The sequence below is a fragment of the Saccoglossus kowalevskii genome, chromosome 3, assembly GCF_978046115.1.
Source record: "Saccoglossus kowalevskii chromosome 3, keSacKowa6.1, whole genome shotgun sequence".
NCBI lineage: Eukaryota > Metazoa > Hemichordata > Enteropneusta > Harrimaniidae > Saccoglossus > Saccoglossus kowalevskii.
The window spans coordinates 11,217,753-11,235,746 of record NC_140643.1 but is presented as its reverse complement, the minus strand read 5'-3'; the positions used below and the strand labels follow the sequence as shown (position 1 = coordinate 11,235,746).

Sequence of the window (17,994 nt, the reverse complement as noted above, 5' to 3'; positions counted from 1 at the left end):
TTGCAGCCGGGTCCTGGAAAACTAGCAACACTTTTCTCTCTTATTACCTGAAAGACCTAGCGGCCGAGTCACAGGGCCTACACTCGTTAGGCTACCTAGTGACAGGCCAAGTTGTAACGAAACAATAGGGCATGTAACTTCCCGCAACTGCAAGAATTATTCAGTTAGTGGGAGTTATACAGTTAGGGGGATGGAATTTTTTCAATTCCATAATCAGGTGGGGTAGTATTTATCTGCCAAGAGATATTCTCTGGTAATCTGTCCCATTTGTTTATGAAATTAAAATTTCATTAACCAAAGGGGTTAGTATGCAATACTCTGTAATAAACTTTTAAAACTAGCGCCGAAGGCGCATATTAGTTTTTATGTTTATATAAGAGATTGCATACTTACCTTCCCACCCAAAACCACCCCAGATAAATAGCTACGAATCAATATCGTGGTCAAAAAGATCTGGAAGTATGCAAATCAGATGACAGGGGAAGGACGCCCCCTACGGGAGCTATCCACTGTTATTTCGATTTTATTTAACCAGTATTATATGATAATTGGCAATTATCCCATTTGTTTATGAAATTAAAATTTCATTAACCAAAGGTAAGTATGCAATCTCTTATATAAACATAAAAACTAATATGCGCCTTCGGCGCTAGTTTTAAAAAATGTTCATATTGATGACATCATTATCTGGCTTTAATTTGTCGCATCACTGACTGCAACTCCATGAGCCACAAGGTGAACCAATATCCAAAAAAGGTTGTGATGCGTGTCACGGCTTAATGATTGACAAAGGTTGTGCAGTGAAAAACACTGGCCATTACACACATTGAGCTGATTGATTGAAAAGGGACATTGTTGCAATCTGTTGCAGTTGCCAGCTTGATACATCTACATTGTTGCTAGTCGATTAATGTTACCACCAGCATTCCATGACCTTTCTTTTTTAGCTCCGCTGTCGACTTTGTCGAGCGGAGCTTATCATATGAGTGATTCACGGTACGAGGTTTTACCCAGAATTCAACACGTTCTGTACCAACGCATATTGCTATGCGCAGAACTGAAATTCTGGCATCGTTCTGCGCAAAAAACGTTTTTAGCGCTTGAGTTGTTTCCGGGTTAGCCTTCCATGTGCTTATCGTGCGATTTATTGTACCAATATCACATTTTCTGGACGTATTCCTACACAATCATGCTAAGAGTATCCAAAAGAGTCAAGCAGGCAAGTTTAGCCGCAAAATTACGTGGGAAATTGGCTTCAACTGCTCACTCGATCGCCGATGTTGTCCGTCGGCACACAAGGTCGTTCGCTTTCTGATCTTTCTTCCGAGATTTTGACTCGAATATTCGGGTTTTGTTGCTTTTTTAATGACAGTGGTGACTATAGTTCACAGTTCGAGAAAGTTAAAACGATGTGCTCACTTCGAATGGTTTGTAGGCGATTTTATGCTATCGCGTCGAATGATTTGTTCGTTATGGGAATGACGGCAAGCTCTATTGCCAGCCGTGCTTTTCACAGATTTAAGCTGATGAAGGCGAGATCGCTCGTTGCTAATGAAATAGGGTAACTTTCCGATTTGATCATTCAAAAAGGGCCATCTCAAGTAAGACAAGTGGTGAGAAATTTGCTGGAAAATTTAAAGGGTCACGAATGGGATGATTCAAAGAAATATTTGGAAGTCTCTCTTGCAGTTCTATTTAGCACGAAAAGATGAGCAATTTCTAAGAAAGCCACTGGGAGTCGAGCCTACATCAGTAAAATCTTAAATCAGCACCAGGCAGTAGGTGAAAAGTTGTCTGGATTTGATGAGAGTGCCCTTTGGCAATTACGATTAAATAAAGATAAAACATTTGCCAAATCAGTATTATCTGTATCATTTTTCAAGGAAGCCATTACATCAGATATTCTGCCTCCTTCTGTTAAATTGGCTTTAATAGCAGCACCATCTTCCCAGAAATTAGATCAGACTACAAATGACACTAAATTATGGAATGATTCTGAAGCAGAACACATATTTATCCATCTAGGGGGCGGTCTATCTGAATCTGACAATGATGGTTTAGAGAAATCTCTGAGAACACAAGAAAATGTTCCAAGAATTCTCAAATTAACCACTTTGTGAAATAATTTGAAACGGTTCCACACTATGGTGTCAGAAACTGCCTCTCAAAATAAAAAGGGCTGGTTTGTTCATGATATTGAAGGCCTGGTTTGGAGAAGTGTCCTCAACATATTGACTGAAAAGAAATTGGATTATGACCTTGATGAAAATGAGAGACAGAAGTTAGAAATAGTTGTAGGTGAGGGTGGCCACACTTTCCAAGATTTCAAGGGAGTGTCCCAAAATTTCAAAGTATTTGCCATCAGTGGTGCTATACGTCTGATAAAATATAATGGTAATGAAGTATGGAGAAATCCAAATCCAGTCTTCTGATGCAAGCCACATTCCATTTGCCATTATAAATGCCCCAGAGAGTGATGCACTGATAGAAGTTGATATTCTTCCTGTTCTGGCATGCACTGAAAAATTTGCCCAACATGATATAAAGGGGATGAAATACTGTAGAAAACTGGAACGAGATGAAAAGTATAAAAGTGTGGTCTTGCAGAGAAAGAATACCAGTTTTTTCTGCAATTTATGTTTGGCTACAGTTCATAAATGTCACAATCCAAATCATGAATGGGATATGTCTATCACTCTTGCGGATATGAATTCATGGGCAGAAGAAAAAAGTAATGGTCAGAGTAATCATCCTCTTATAAAGTATGACCCCATAAATGAATACACTATGGATCACCTTCATGCTAAATTGAGAAACATGGGTAAACTAATTGACAAGCTCTTCAACGAGGCTCAAAAGATCAACCAACAACTGGAATTTATACAAAAGTTTGCAAAGTTATCTGAAGATCAAAAACATAATGTGAAGCAATATGAAACAAAACTGGTCGACCAATTTGATACCAAGGTTGACATTAATGAAGCAAATCATTCAGCAAAGTTACTTCAAGTTACTAAAAAGGATGATCTTAACAAACTTGATAAGAAACTTGAAGCAGCTTCACTAGCATTTGAAATTAAATACACTGAACACACTGAAGTGAATTTGTTGGATTCTGCTGAATCACATTTTGAAATTTTATTTGGCACACACAAGGAATACAAATGCACACTATGTGCATCACATCTCCATGTTGTATATAAAATCAAGCCAGGTATCACTCGTCACATGCAAACTGTCCATGGTAAGTTCAGCACAAAAGATCTGAAACAAAACACAAGATGCATTACTAATCTCAATATTTAATATCAAAAATCTGTCATAATAATAAATTATTATTTACACTTGGTAAAACTATTCCAAAGTCAGCCTAAATTGTCAAATTTGTAATGACACTATTTTCTATGAAGTCTTTGACTGTAAAAAATGGGGCATGTGGAGGGGGCCTGGCACATTTTCTTTGAAAATCATTTGTTATTAAACTAATCTCAATATTTAATATAAAAAATCTGTCATAATAATAAATTATTATTTACACTTGGTAAAACTATTCTAAAGTCAGCCTAAATTGTCAAATTTGTAATGACACTATTTTCTAGGTATTAATTCTTCAACTTCAAACACATCAATGTGTGTCACGTTTACTGGAGAAATGGGGCAAGTGGAGGGGGCGTGGCACATTTTTTTTGAAAATCATTTGTTATTAACTATATTTAGTATATTCTCACTTTAATATTACATAATTTATTATGAATAATATGTCAGAAAATAATATTGAGAGAAACGAATGAAATGCATTGGTATCAAAAACAGATACATGGAAAATGTTCATTTTATCCCTATACCCATAGTATCTCAATAGTGTATATATTATCTCAATAGTGAATATATGGTATGCAAATTAATGACAAAATACATTATGACACTTTATTCACTACTCCTATGAGGGACATAACGTGTATATGGTCGATCTACATATCGTTGTAAAGCTCTCGAAATCCCCAACAAAATTACGTTTTTCATTTTCACGACCAGCATTTTTGCAACAAAAAAGGCGCCAATAATTGAAGAAATCGAACGTTATTTTCTAAAAATTGCTTTTTTTGTGTGTAAAACGTAAAAAAAAGGAACTTACCGAACGTAACTTTGTGAGCCGCCATGTTGACAATCCATAGGAGGCACTCTCGCGGTAATTCTAACATAACAGTGAGAGGAGTAGGCCAAAAACCACCAAAAATGCAGTAATTTCGCATAATCAATTATAGTCTATAACTATTTATTGAAATGGTTAAAACGATCCGGGTAAAAAACTTTAAATACATCAAAAAAATGAGAATTCCAGTATCAAGTTGGGAATGAGGCTGGTGGGTCAATTGAGGTCATAGAATGGTAATAGCGTGTATGCTAGTTTTTCTTTCAATTTGAAATTGCGCCCTCGTGCGGAGATAAAGTGTATATTGGATGGTACAAAACGCATTGAACTCTGGGATATCACATTTGCCGTGTGATTGTCCGTCCGTCGTCGTCCGTGTCAATGATATCTTTAATTCTCTAATTTTGGTGAATATTTTTGTCATTTTTGGTAAAAAGTGATATTTTCGTCTTCTTGTTAAAAACTGCAAGTCCAATTGCTTTGATATTACATATATAGATACTACATGTGGACCACTCTCAAATTTGTTTATTTCATGATATTTTAAATTCTCTAATTTTGATGAATATTTTTATCATTTTTGGTAAAAAGTGACCTTTTCTTCTTGTTAAAAACCACAATCATTTATGGTGAAAAATGATATTTTTGAATTCTTGTTGAAAACAGCAAGTCCCATTGCTTTGATACTATACATATTGTTCATTTTCTAATGATATCTTCTGTTCTTTAATTGAAATGTGCATTGCTAACAGCAGAGCTATCTCAGCCGAGAGGCTGCTTGTTCAATTTGGTCACCTTTTTTTTTAATACAATTATACATACAGCTGAAAGCAGATCTTACAGATCTACATAGCTTTCAATAATTTTGCAATATCAGGATTCAAACTGTAGGAATATGCAAGGTCATTAATAGAAACACTGATCACTTTGATGTTTCAATTTTGTATTATAATTGAAACATGCTTTTCTTACCAAACCTGCTGGTGACATGCACTACAGATCACTTTGTCAAATGACCTAATGCGTTTTTAGTCTCTAATATATATAAATGGCTTTTCCATTGTTGCATCTCATATTTTATTTGTATCAGGTCATAGTTGTAAAATATCTTTATTTGTGTCATCAAAAACACTGAAAGTTGTGATCTTGTTGTGATGCCAGTTTCACAAGCAAAAATGCACGCCAACAAATTTCTTTTTACTCTCTTGCTTTTGCTTTCAAATGCTCACTTCTATAAAACACAAGATTCAAACTTGTACAGCAAGTACCTTCCCCTGCATGCAGATGAAATTATCATGCTAGACTCAGTGTTAAAAAAAGAGGAAAACAATGGTTTGAGTTGCCATGTCATGCACACCTGGCCATGGTGAATATCAGACATCACAACCAACCTATGTACTCATGATTAGAATAAAATTCTCTAGTTGCGATTGACTGTGTAGACAATTTTGTTTACCACCAGAGACAACTACAGAGTAGAATTAATAATTTACAAGGAATGCATTTAAACATAAAACACAGGTAACAAACTTGTGATCACATTCTGGTGTGCCTTTATTTGTGAAAATAACAAACCAAACTATTTGTTGAGTCTAAAATTATTTATGACTATTTTTTTGCTCCGCAAAGTCGACACGATGGTGCTGTTCATATTATTGTCCGTTGTCGTCAACTTTACAATTTTAACTTCTTCTTTGAAATCGCAAGTCAGAATGTTTTTCAAATTTGATTTGCAAGTACCTTGGATGTTTCTTTCTCAGATTTGTTCATTTCATCTCAAAATCTCAAATTCTCTATTTTTGGTGAATATTTTTGTCATTTTTGGTAAAAAAATTATATTTTCGACTTTTTTTAAGTCAGATAACTTTGATATTACATATATAAGTATTATATGTTGACCTCTCTCAGCAAATTTGTTGCTGGTTATCGAAACAGAAGTGAATTGTACAATGATTGGACAATATCCACAAAATATAATACTGAAAAAAATATGACTATTAAAATATCAGCTTTAATTTTGGCTGAATTAATATCATTGTTTCAAATATTTTAGTACAAATGAGTGGAACAAAAAATATAAATGTGCTTATTTTTTTTTACTAGGTACATAGATATGGAGAGTGAAGATTATGCTTTTTATCAGGGTTTGGTGTTTCTTCTTGAACATGACGTTAAAGAACTTGGTTACGATTTAACCTTCAGCACAGAGGTTAGTACAAATGTACACCAATATTTATTTACTAGCTAACTTACCTCCATGTCATTGATAAATGTTGTTCTAAGCATTTTTGAGTGGACTTCATCACAGATGGCACTTTGAATGAATACAGATCTCTATTTATTAACCTTATCACAGCCGGAATTATTCAATAACCCTTTTTTTTTAAAAATTTCAGATTAATTGACCCTACTTTTGTACTGATCTATTTTGATGTTCTACATGATCCCGTTTTGTGTCTTTCCATTTTGTTGTCCTACATGGCATAAGTGCCACATGGTGATGTGTAGACAATATAAATAGTAACATCTGTTTAAATGGATACACAATCACTCTTTGTCTTCAGTTTCTGTGTCAGACATATTGTTGAAAAAATGATTTCATCATCATGTTTCTTGCCCCTCACCATTTACGGAATTTCTCATAAGTTCACTAAATTTCTATGAAGTACCATAATTTGATTCCCTGATTCATGTCTTGGGAGAATCAGTTCAGGGCTCTTGCGACTAATTTCTTGTAGCTGGGTCCTAGAGCACTATAATACATGACATTATAAATATGAATCTGATGTGTCTTGTTTTGATTGTATGTAAGCCTGAGTCCAAGGACAAGCTCGGGTTAGAACCTTTGTTTGCAGCTGTGTCCAATTTGATCACACACATAGTTTAAACAAATTAGATGTAATATGTTATTAAATTTTTATCTGTTTCAATATTGCTGACTAGCGATCGTAAGATGCGTTATTTCTTTACACTTATGTTCATTAAATTGAGTTGTAATTTTAAATGTAAATTTCAAATATGCTTCAATCGCAGTATTTGCTCTTTGAAATGCGTCTCTAATGGAAAATAAAACAAAATTGCATTATTGTTTTATTTTGACCCATATACACAGATCTACAATTCATGTAAGCCCATACGTGTACACTGCTATAATAGAGCAAATACTGTATGGGTTATCAGAAATCATATTGTTCGTCATTCAATATTGAAAAGTGCCAGATCTTAATCATGATTTAGCCTAGGGTAGTTGAGGATTTGACTAGAAGGATATCTTTCAAAGAACGGATATGCTAGTTCTAGAGTATAGTTACATATTCAGCAACTTGCTACTTTATAAGCAGCAATTACATGATGTGTATAATTGTTTTCTGTCTGTAGATTGAAGAATTTGGTGTGACTGAAGTCAGAGACTTGAAACCTAATGGTCGTAATATCATAGTCACAAAAGAAAACAAACATGAATATGTCAACTTAGTCTGTCAGATGAAGATGACTGGGGCTATTCGCAAACAAATTGATAGTTTTCTTGAAGGTTTCTATGATATCATTCCAAAGAGATTGATATCAATATTCAATGAGCAAGAACTAGAACTACTCATCTCCGGATTACCAACTATTGATATTGACGATTTGAAAGCCAATACAGAGTACCATAAGTATCAGCTCAATTCATTGCAGGTAAATGGCTGTTGTATATGTTGCTGATGAAAATATTAACATTTTTTTACTAATTTATCACTAATTTTAATTAGGGTATATCATTCTAAACTAAACTAAGTAATGACTTTGTTCTGCTAGCTCAATTGCGAATTTTTGTTTTTATAGGTGCAATGGTTTTGGAGAGCTTTGCGTTCATTTGATCAAGCTGAGCGTGCAAATTTCTTACAGTTTGTCACTGGTACATCTAAAGTACCACTACAGGGTTTCACAGCATTGGAAGGTATGAATGGACCACAGAAGTTTCAGATTCATCGAGATGATAGATCTACTGACAGATTGCCCGTTGCTCATACTTGGTAGGTCTCTTTAATATCTACTGTAGAATACTTTATTAGTCCCCGTTGGATGCAGTCTGAAAACAGGGACTTGTGTTTTGACCTCTGTGCGTCCGTCCATTCGGACCTGTATCTTAGAAATGCCTGGGCCAATCACAATCAAACTTCGCACATACATCATACACGATATTATACATATGCACATCAATTTGTTTCACGGTCTGATTCAAGATGCTGAATGGTGGCCATTTTTGTTCTCAAAATCAAGCATTTCTCAGCTGTTTACAGATGGATTTTGTTCAAACTCGGTATACATGTTGGACATTATAGGGACCTTGATGCACATCGTTTTTGTGAAAAAAAATCATCAAATATCAAGTATTTCTGGCATTTCTGGATGGATTTTGTTCAAACTTGGTAATACATTAGACATTACAGGTTCCTGATGCACGTTATTTTATTTTTTAGATCAGATTCAGAATGGCTGACTAGTGGCCATTTTGTTTTAATGAATGGGCTTCTAGAGCCATATCTCTGACATGCTTTGACTGACTATGTTCAAATTATATATAATCATTATACATGTATTTAAAATGGCTGATTTTGTTTTAATTAATGCTGTTCCAGAGCAATATCTCTCAATACTCGTTTGACGATCAGATGCAAATGTCAATCATTTAAATGTTAAACAATAGTTATAATTATATTCCAGCTATCTCACTATAAACAAAACTATACATCTTAAATTTGATAACTGCATGGCTTGTTTTAACTGGAATTAATTTTCACTGAAAAGATTTGGTATTTTGTATAGAATTTATTTTCACTGATTTTTGACAAGTTGAATGTAAAATATAGAAAAAAAAAAGGTTTATTTGCTGGATTTTATTTTCACTGAATCATTCCTTCAGTGAAAATTAAATCAAAGCAAAAATAATGTATTTTACAGTATCGTACTTCCCCGAGTATAAGCCCACCCCTCTGTTTTTAAATATTTACAAGTTGAGGGCATCCCAGAATATAGGCCCAGGGTATTATTATTAAAATATGCATGTAAAAAGTGTATTTCGTTGCATAAAAATCATGATTGGTACGGTAGTTCAGACCTTTTTATTTACTCGAGATGAACCCTGATGTTGCAATACTGAAATAATCCATATTACTTTTGAGTAGTGGTTTTCCAAATGACAAAAATGTGATTGTCAAGTCGTGAAATCTGGTCATTGAACATCGTTTCACGTTTCCGGACAATCGTGTCCATTGAGTCTATCGTGACTGAGGTGTGAACGAGCAAACTATTCTTCAACATGACTTGTTGTCGGCCGTGAAAGGTTTAAATACTTCCCCCACCCTCAGTTTACCTTTCGAAAATTGCGAATCAACAGCTTTTAGGAAAAAAATCATTGTTTTTTTGTTTTAATAGATCGCATTTTAACATTGCGGTAATTTACTTCTGCATTGCGTTGAAAAAATTACTTCGTCAATAATCGGAAAACTTAGTCTGTATGACGCAGCATTTTCATTGGTTTAACGAAAGGAAGGTTGTTCAGGTCAAATCATGATGAAAAACTCCCTAGCGGGAATAGCTGTGTATCAAGAGTTTGCGTACGATCGAAAACATTCCACAACGAAGATAATGATAAAGATCCTGCCTTCGACTGTTTTCTCACATACCCTACCTATTTTTGCACCGTAATAAAATGTGTGTATTTTTATGAAAATGTTTGTTTCTTCATTGTAAAAAGTGTTGTTGAAATAAATGACAACTCGTTTCGCATTTTTTCCCTCAAAAAGACGTAATATTCCCCACATCTACTCCGAGAGAAAATTTGGGGGGGGGGTAAGAATACAAATCTTGTTTATTCACCGGAAGTAAACACACTGTCGGGTCATTGTTGTCGGTTGCAAGAAGTCTGTACCAGTGTATGGTCGAAGGGAGACAACTCGCGGTGTCTCCAATGCGGCATGTTCATGACTCTTTTCAGTGCAAACGTAAAATCCAAATTGTTCAAAGTAATACGTAACGATAAGCATGATTGGCTAGGTTTGCTCTGAGTGAGCTGCCCTGGCACCCAGCAGAACCAATGGCTTGGACGTAGACTCGGAAGTTGTTAACGATGTCAGCCTGGTCCCCGGCTATTTTAATTTCAGCTGAACATTAAAATTCTCATTCTCATCCCTGAGTATAAGCCCACCCCCTAATTTACACAATTATACATGTTCAGGCCCCTGGGCTTATACTCAGTTATTTATGATTCTGTCATATGTTAAATGTTTTTAAAAAATTTAAATTTCAAGAATAAGTCATTGTGATGATTTGAAAAAGCATTGATTGTGAATATTATGCTCTCTAAGCCGATATGACATTTTGCTGGTGCAAGTAGTTAGGCTTATTCCATGACTTGTCTATGATTTAGCTTTGATAAATGTATAGTTGTCTTCAAAAACATCTTATTATCGTTATAATATGAAATTCACATTAACATGCTTACCTAACTTTTTTGTTTACTTAAGATCTCCACAAAGTCAGTCCTATTAGAGGGGCACACTATATGTATCTGATGTGTGAAAGACGATATGAAACTTACAAATTTATTTTCCATATCTCTTTGCAGTTTCAACCAGCTTGACCTTCCTGCTTATGAGACATACGACAAGTTAAGGCATATGATATACCTGGCTATTACTGAATGTACAGAGGGATTTGGTCTTGCCTAACCTACTTTCAGAGAACATCACAATCCTGTCAATTGTCACATGTCTTTTTTGTATTCAACTTGTTTTCCTGCTACAGTTTTATAATGTACAACAATGTGAAAAGATACTTATTTGAGTTGCATGCCTGTAAATACAATGTATAGCAAGTTGTCTCAGGTTAGGCCACAGTAAATAAATCATTTGTTTTACACCACATCATATCTTACAAAATTAAAGCAGTCCACTTGATTGTGCACTTTGTGCTCTCTATCCTGGTCAAGTCTGTACAGTCACATTCAAAAGAAGTAATTTTCAGCATGTACATGTGTGTATGTATGCAAAACAAAACTCACTTTTTCTTTTGGCGTAATTGAAAATTTAAACTAACTGATACATGTGTCAAGAGAATAGAACTCTGCTATACTTGCAGAATATGTAAATTTGTTATTTTACTTGACATAATAATCTGAACTTTCTATACAGATAAGGAAGTTCAATCAAAACTTTAATATTTTGGTAAATTTATTCTCAACCCAAGGTTGCAGTGAGCGTATTTTGCTTAATGAAAGTTGAGAGGACATTTGCTGTATGAGATTCTGCCTTCTTTAGTTGAGTGTTTTTATAGCCTATAGAAGTTTGGAAAGTTCAATATAAATGACTGGTTGGCAAGAATTTAAACACATGTATATTGACAATTATTTTCATGTTACTAATAATTCATCACTTTCAGATATATAAATATTGTTTTTGTTTAGTTTGAATGTCTCGGAATATTGCCTTTAAAAGGTATATTGGGTTGTAGGGAAGAGGTAGACCAAGGACAGAGTTTAAACTGGTGTTTATATCCATGAACAGAAACTTTAATGCATTACTTGATATCGTAGCATGCTTTGTTACTGAGGGACAGACTTTCATTTGATTTTGCATACCAGCAATGCTGTAAAAAATAAAATGAACAATCCTTATTATGTCTCTCTCTGTTTAAGTAGTGTGCTGACATCAGTCTGTAGAGGTGGTAAATTATCCAGTACTTGAACTGGTTCTTGTGATGCCCTTGATTTATAACTTCGTTTACTCATGGAGGTAAGACAGATGGAGTTACAACTGGTTTATGATCAAAGGTTCCATGATCATTTCCGTTGTTTACTCAGTAATTAGGTTTGCTTGCGAATCTAGCAGCAAACAATTAATTACCTTCCGATAAGGTGAATTTAAATATTACGAACATACTTTGGGAGTCCTCTAGAATATCTTAAAACTGACGGGCCAAAGGTCATTGTTTATATGGAGTCGTTGTGTTCGTGAAGACAAAGTCAATGATTGTTTCAATTCAGCGGAAGTATATGTTGTGGAACAGAGAACATGGTAGCGTGTGATTCTGATAAATGCCCCACTGAGTGTTGGAACTTCGATTGCATAGGGTTTCTTTCGTCTACTGCATGAACGGGGTACTCTGAAGGGACATAGTTTATGATCTTTGCAATGGTGTTATAACTAACATATAAGTGGGCCAATTTGGTGCAACCCTGCAAAAACAGCAGTTTGAAATAACCTATAGAAATTCCACCGAAAAACATAACTTAATAATAGATTGGCAGATTTTAAGCAGTATACAATGTTTAATTTTGTGTTTACCGATTATTTGCATGAATTAGCCGATTTATAGGTATTCCACTGATATCTTAAGAATCACTCATCAAATTTCCATCCAACTTATAACAGATGCATTTGAATAATCCACAGATCTCGTTACTTCAATGTTGAAACTGCATATTCATGACTACTTCGTATAAACTGGTTAATGTGACCTCATTAATATGCATACTGAATATCCCAAGCAATTGTGGGAAAAGAACACAAAACTATGGTAGTGCTATAATTGAGATATTTGAATAGAGATATGACTAGCATATCAGATGACTATATGGTGATGTGACCTCATTAATATGCATAACATATGCATATCTCTTGCAGTCAAGGTTATGCGCATTTGGTGCTATATTGAAGACGTCAAACAAGAGATGACTAACATCAAATGACCTTATATTTTCATATGACCTCAATGTGCATAACTAATATAATATATAATAATTTTATTAAGCGATGTAAAAAACATGAATACAAATTACATTAAGAGAAAACAGTATTATAAAAAAATATAATACAAAGTTTTTAAAACACTTTAAAAATAACATTACCATTAAATTGGATTTAAATGAAGAAATGTCTTTCTAAACAAATGAGTTTGCAGACTTCTCTTAAAAACATTGATATTGATTGACGAATGGGGAGTGGAATTTCATTCCACAAGGGGGGGGGCATGATTGATAAAAGAACGCCAACCATATATTTGTGTGGTACATTTTGAATCTTGTCTTTTCAATAACAAAAGATCAGTGTTAGATGAGTTGAGGCCACTATGACCCGATTCATAACTGTCAATCAAGTCGCATAAATAATTTGGAGCTGAATTATTTGCAATTTTATAGACCGTAAACAGTACTTTAAAATTTATTTCTTTACCAATGCCAATCATAAAGTATAGATGTATTATGGTCATATTTTTTTTTTACAATTGGCTAGTCTGGCTGCTGCATTTTAAACAGATTGGAGTTTGTCTAGCTGAAATTAAAGGCATCCATAAAATATAATATTACAGTAGTCTAATCTCGACCTCACAAATGCATGGACAAACTTCATCGTAGCCGCTTCATTCAATGGAGTCCGAATTTTACTAATACGGTAAAGTGCAAAGTAAACTGACTTACCAATCTGATTAACATGGTGCTCCAGCAGTTTTAAATGTATTCCAAGATTACGGACTGAGCTAGAAAGATTTATCTCAGATTCGCCAATTCTCAATGACTTAAACATCTTAATGTTTTTTTAAAACGTGATGAAAAATGATTAACCTGCGTCTTGCCAAGGTTGAGAATTAACATGTTAGATTTCAGCTCGGCACAAATAAAGTAAAGTGTAAACAGAATCGGCCAGCGACGTAACCTTGAGGGACGGCGAATAACAAATTAGATGGTGAAGATGATAATAAGGAGTCGAACGAGATATTGAATGAAAGATAGGAAGTGAACCATTATAGATCTTGCCTACAGTTGCAGATGGTGACTGGCAAAAGTGTTACAACTGTTGTGAACACGATTTATGACTGAAATATCAAATCATGTCCCACAGCCACTTACAACCACCCTGATCACTCCTTGCAGTTATATTTCTAAATCCCGCATTTGTTCTACCTCAAGTACCACTATTCAAATTTCAGGGTCATATGATTTCATTAACAGCAATATCTGGGGGTATTTAATGAGATGACTAACATCAGATGACCGCTGCTTCAGGTGTATAAAAGAGAAAAAAAGTGGATTTACATAGTCGGCTTCCTGTACAGTTTTATTGTGTATTTGTAGAATATAGTACATTCTGGCAACCAACAATTTTGTACTTGGCTACTAGATTTTTCAGTTTGACAATTTGAACTTAGTTTCCAATGGCTACTTGAAAAAATGAACATTGAGGCCGGATAGTTGTAAGTTTTATTTTCACAGCATAACATTATAGCCAAACCGTATCGCCACATTATGACTTTGAACTTTGGATGACCCTACGTATTTGAAGGAATTATATATTCACGGCAAACCCAAGACGAAGAAACCCGGCAGAGTATGACCGTTCTGTGATTGCCACTCGCCGGTGGCACTCGTGTGGTATATGGGTACCCATGCTTGTTCCCTATTTTTAAAAAAATGTCTCTTTTTCTGTGATAATGTCTCATAAAGCACCCCCTATTTATACTAAATTTCGGAGAAATTTCAAGTAAAAAACACACCCTTCTTTCCAATATCTGGGAGCTTGTATTTATTTACCTAACACTCGTAAAGAATAACTTTTCTTATTCTTCTGGACTGTGCTGTAGATGCTGGCTCCACTGACAGAACATAGCAATCATCTAATGTCTGTTTTTAACATCTGTTTTTGGTGGCTTTCTGTGTTTTGTTCTCTTGGGGGTAGCATCTGCCAAAAAGCACTCCATTCTCTGTTTGTCACTATCCGCTAGTGTGAAACATCCATTCTCTATCATATTCATAGTGACTTTGCTAATAACATTGCTGAGGAAGAATTTCTGGCATAATTCATTCTTTGAATATTTATACATTCCATTAGGTATTTTGAGGTACAAATTAAGTAGAATAACGTCTGTGATTTCAGCTAAAGATACAAGGCCTTTTGTAGTCTGTGCTTGTTTTCTCTTTGTTTTTCATTCTCTGCACCCTCCCAATGCTATAGGTTGCTTGTAATTTTCTATCTTTTATGTACAATGCAACATCGTCAAATAGTCCAACTTCATTACCAGAAACGTTACAATTTGTAAGAGAAGTGTCAGAAATGTTTGATCTTCTTAAGGCGATCACTAGATATACCATTTGGATTGCTGTTCAATAATGTTGCTATGGTACTTTTGTGTACTGCACCTGCTCCTTGTACATGTAGTGTATTAGAGAATTTGTGGTGAACTTCATCATCAGATTAATCTTCATCTGGGATTGTATGCCGCAAGTGCGAGGCTGTTTCAATGTTAATGTCATCAAGTTCAAGCTCCAATCCATTTTCATCGTACTGTATATGATGATGTCCCACTTGCCCTTGATCTTGATTTCCAGTGTTCAGTGGGCTTGAATGTTAGCTGCAGTTGTTGCATCTATTCTGTGGGTTAGCTGGACTGTATTAGTATGAGGTTTATACCATAATGTTGAAGATCTTCCTGAGTATGTTTCATTCCGTCCTCTCAGGCACTTATCGTCATTCTGTTCATTACTGGAAAAATCATGCATATCTGAGGCAATAGTTTGAGCTGTATGCTCCATGTGCCATATGTTTTCCCCTTTTCAGGGCCATGTTCATCGGCCAGTATTTCCTGAAGGCGATTCATGTTTTCTCTATTTTGAAACATAACTGTAATTGTGTAACTGTGCTTGTTGACAATGAAGAAACCATTGGGCGAAAAATATTCTTCATAACAGTCTGTGCCTGTCCTATCCAGATTAACTGTTCTGGAGCAAAATCTCTCGTTACTTTCATAATTAATACTGCATGATGGCATCCTAAGCTAACATCCTGGTAAGTTTTGCATGATAAAAAGTGCTCTTTAAGACTTAGATCCCCAGATTTGTTGAACCCAGTCTGAATCAAATATTGCTCAAAAGAGATGTTCAGTCATATATATGCTGGTCACGATTTGTGGGTGATGCTCGTACAACGTGCCTACAAGGAATTCTGCCTAGATTTTTGTCATTAAGCTCATAGTTTCTAAATATGAGAAAGAGGTCATAATTGTCACTCAGTTTAGTTATTATAAACTACGAACCAATTACTGGGAATAGGTATTCATAACAAATTCAGACGTCATTTTCGTCGTCAGAGTTCACCATTATTATGAAAAGTAATTTGAAATTTGTGAAGGATTTTATATTCATTTATTTGTCGGTAATAAATGTACTTTTTCATAGGCAAATTTGTATCATTTTAAACCTTTTAAATAATGCCTACTATTTCCCGGCACCACAGTGAATTGTGTATGTTCGATCCCGACGTTCAATAATCTGTATAGGAAACCTCTAACCGTAATCGAAATATCTTAATCGGTTGTGTTTTGTATGATTGGAAGTTTTCGAGTGCCCATCATAACTATCTGACAATCCTTTGCAAAATAAAAAGAATCTCGTCCATGTGGCCAAAATTAACAGGGAGTAATTAACAATATTGGAAGAGCTGTTCATGCATTGACCAATTACACGAGAGCTCATGAAACCAACGAAATATTTGCTGTTGTCTTTAACAACGGAGCTTAGCACTAAACACAAAAGACGTGTTATAGGCTTAAATTAGTATTTACTAGTAGATCGTGTTATAATCCAAATCCCCCTTGAAAAGTTGTAAGCAGAAATGTTCATATGTTAAAACGGTAATGGGAAAATTTATACGAAGGCATTCGTTTGAAGGATGAGTGAATCGAGTGTCAGCACTGCTGATGAAGGCATCGCAAAAAAGATATTAATAATGTATCAGATGACTATGTATGGTCATGTGACCTCAATAATATTCATAACTGTAATATCTCAAGTACTTGTTGCAGATATGGACATGCCCAACATATCAAGTCGTCATCTGTGGTCAAGATTTGCCACTAGGAACTACTGCTTGCCGTATTTACAATATTACAATCTGTAGTCGAAATAAGACATCATTTTGCCTGCAATAAATTGCTTTAGGTGTATTGGATATGTGCCTCTACTATAGTTAATATTTATTAGTTGTACTTCATACCTTCAATATCCTCGACACACGGGAGTTCTTTGTAAGGTTTTCTGCTTGTATTTGCCACTGATGTCCAAACTTGATTGATTCTAACGAAGTGTTTCTCAATTGATTAAGTGTGCAGGCTATATTAGTTTGGGGCCGAAATCTGCGCATATTAATTATTTAGTTTATACCATAGCCTGTGAACTGCATGCTCATTTCTGTGTCTCCTTACATCAACGACTAGCTTTGCTACTATCAATCAACGGAAGATTTGTTTTATTCATGTGTTCATTACGTGCTGAATTCCCTTGGTCAGTTTGAGGATGTCGCAACTCGCGCCAACCTAACTCCAAATCCCTTGCATACGAACACATAATCACACGAAGAACATAGAACATTTGAAACCAAAAATTGTCATTCAAACTCGAGAGCCTTACAGTCAGATGACAGTTTCGGTTTCAAATACCCCGGGAAAGTGTTCGTATACGAAGGATTTGTCCACACACGAACACACGAATTTGGAGGAAATTTGTTAGCGGTTGGCCTAATGTTGCCCAAACGGATCATTTGGCTGTGAAAGATTGGGATTTTTTCTGGTTTGTAGGAATCCGCGTCAACTTATCTCTTATTTACTCGTAGTTTCATGCCGTATTCAAGATGGCGCCCATATAGTAAATATGGCATTTATTGTATTATCACTTGTACGGCATCTGACTATGAGCCTCAAAACAGGCCTTTCTGGGAATGGAAATAAACACACAGAAAAAGACATTCTGTCTCTCAGAGAAACACTGTGATAAGATCATTCCGTGTGCTTGACTGCTACTATAATTGGGC

The 17,994-nt window shown here is 35.1% G+C and overlaps 1 protein-coding gene and 1 long non-coding RNA gene across 2 annotated transcripts in view; one reads left to right on the top strand and one right to left on the bottom strand.

The window, feature by feature from the left end:
• LOC100371483 (E3 ubiquitin-protein ligase HUWE1-like) overlaps positions 1 to 11,810 on the top strand; it is a 105,515-nt gene extending 93,705 nt beyond the window's left edge. Inside the window, exons 74-77 of the mRNA XM_085496764.1 lie at positions 6,257 to 6,362; positions 7,532 to 7,831; positions 7,979 to 8,169; positions 10,764 to 11,810. Of these exons, the coding sequence (XP_085352890.1) occupies positions 6,257 to 6,362; positions 7,532 to 7,831; positions 7,979 to 8,169; positions 10,764 to 10,866 (700 nt within the window). The 3' untranslated portion in view covers positions 10,867 to 11,810. The remainder of the gene's footprint in view (positions 1 to 6,256; positions 6,363 to 7,531; positions 7,832 to 7,978; positions 8,170 to 10,763) is intronic.
• Positions 3,101 to 4,358, bottom strand: LOC146747477 (uncharacterized). The gene is made up of 2 exons (XR_014929030.1): positions 4,136 to 4,358; positions 3,101 to 3,264 (listed from the first exon to the last, which is right to left on the bottom strand). It is a non-coding gene; the product is annotated as an uncharacterized LOC146747477 (long non-coding RNA).
• Positions 11,811 to 17,994: the final 6,184 nt, after the last annotated feature.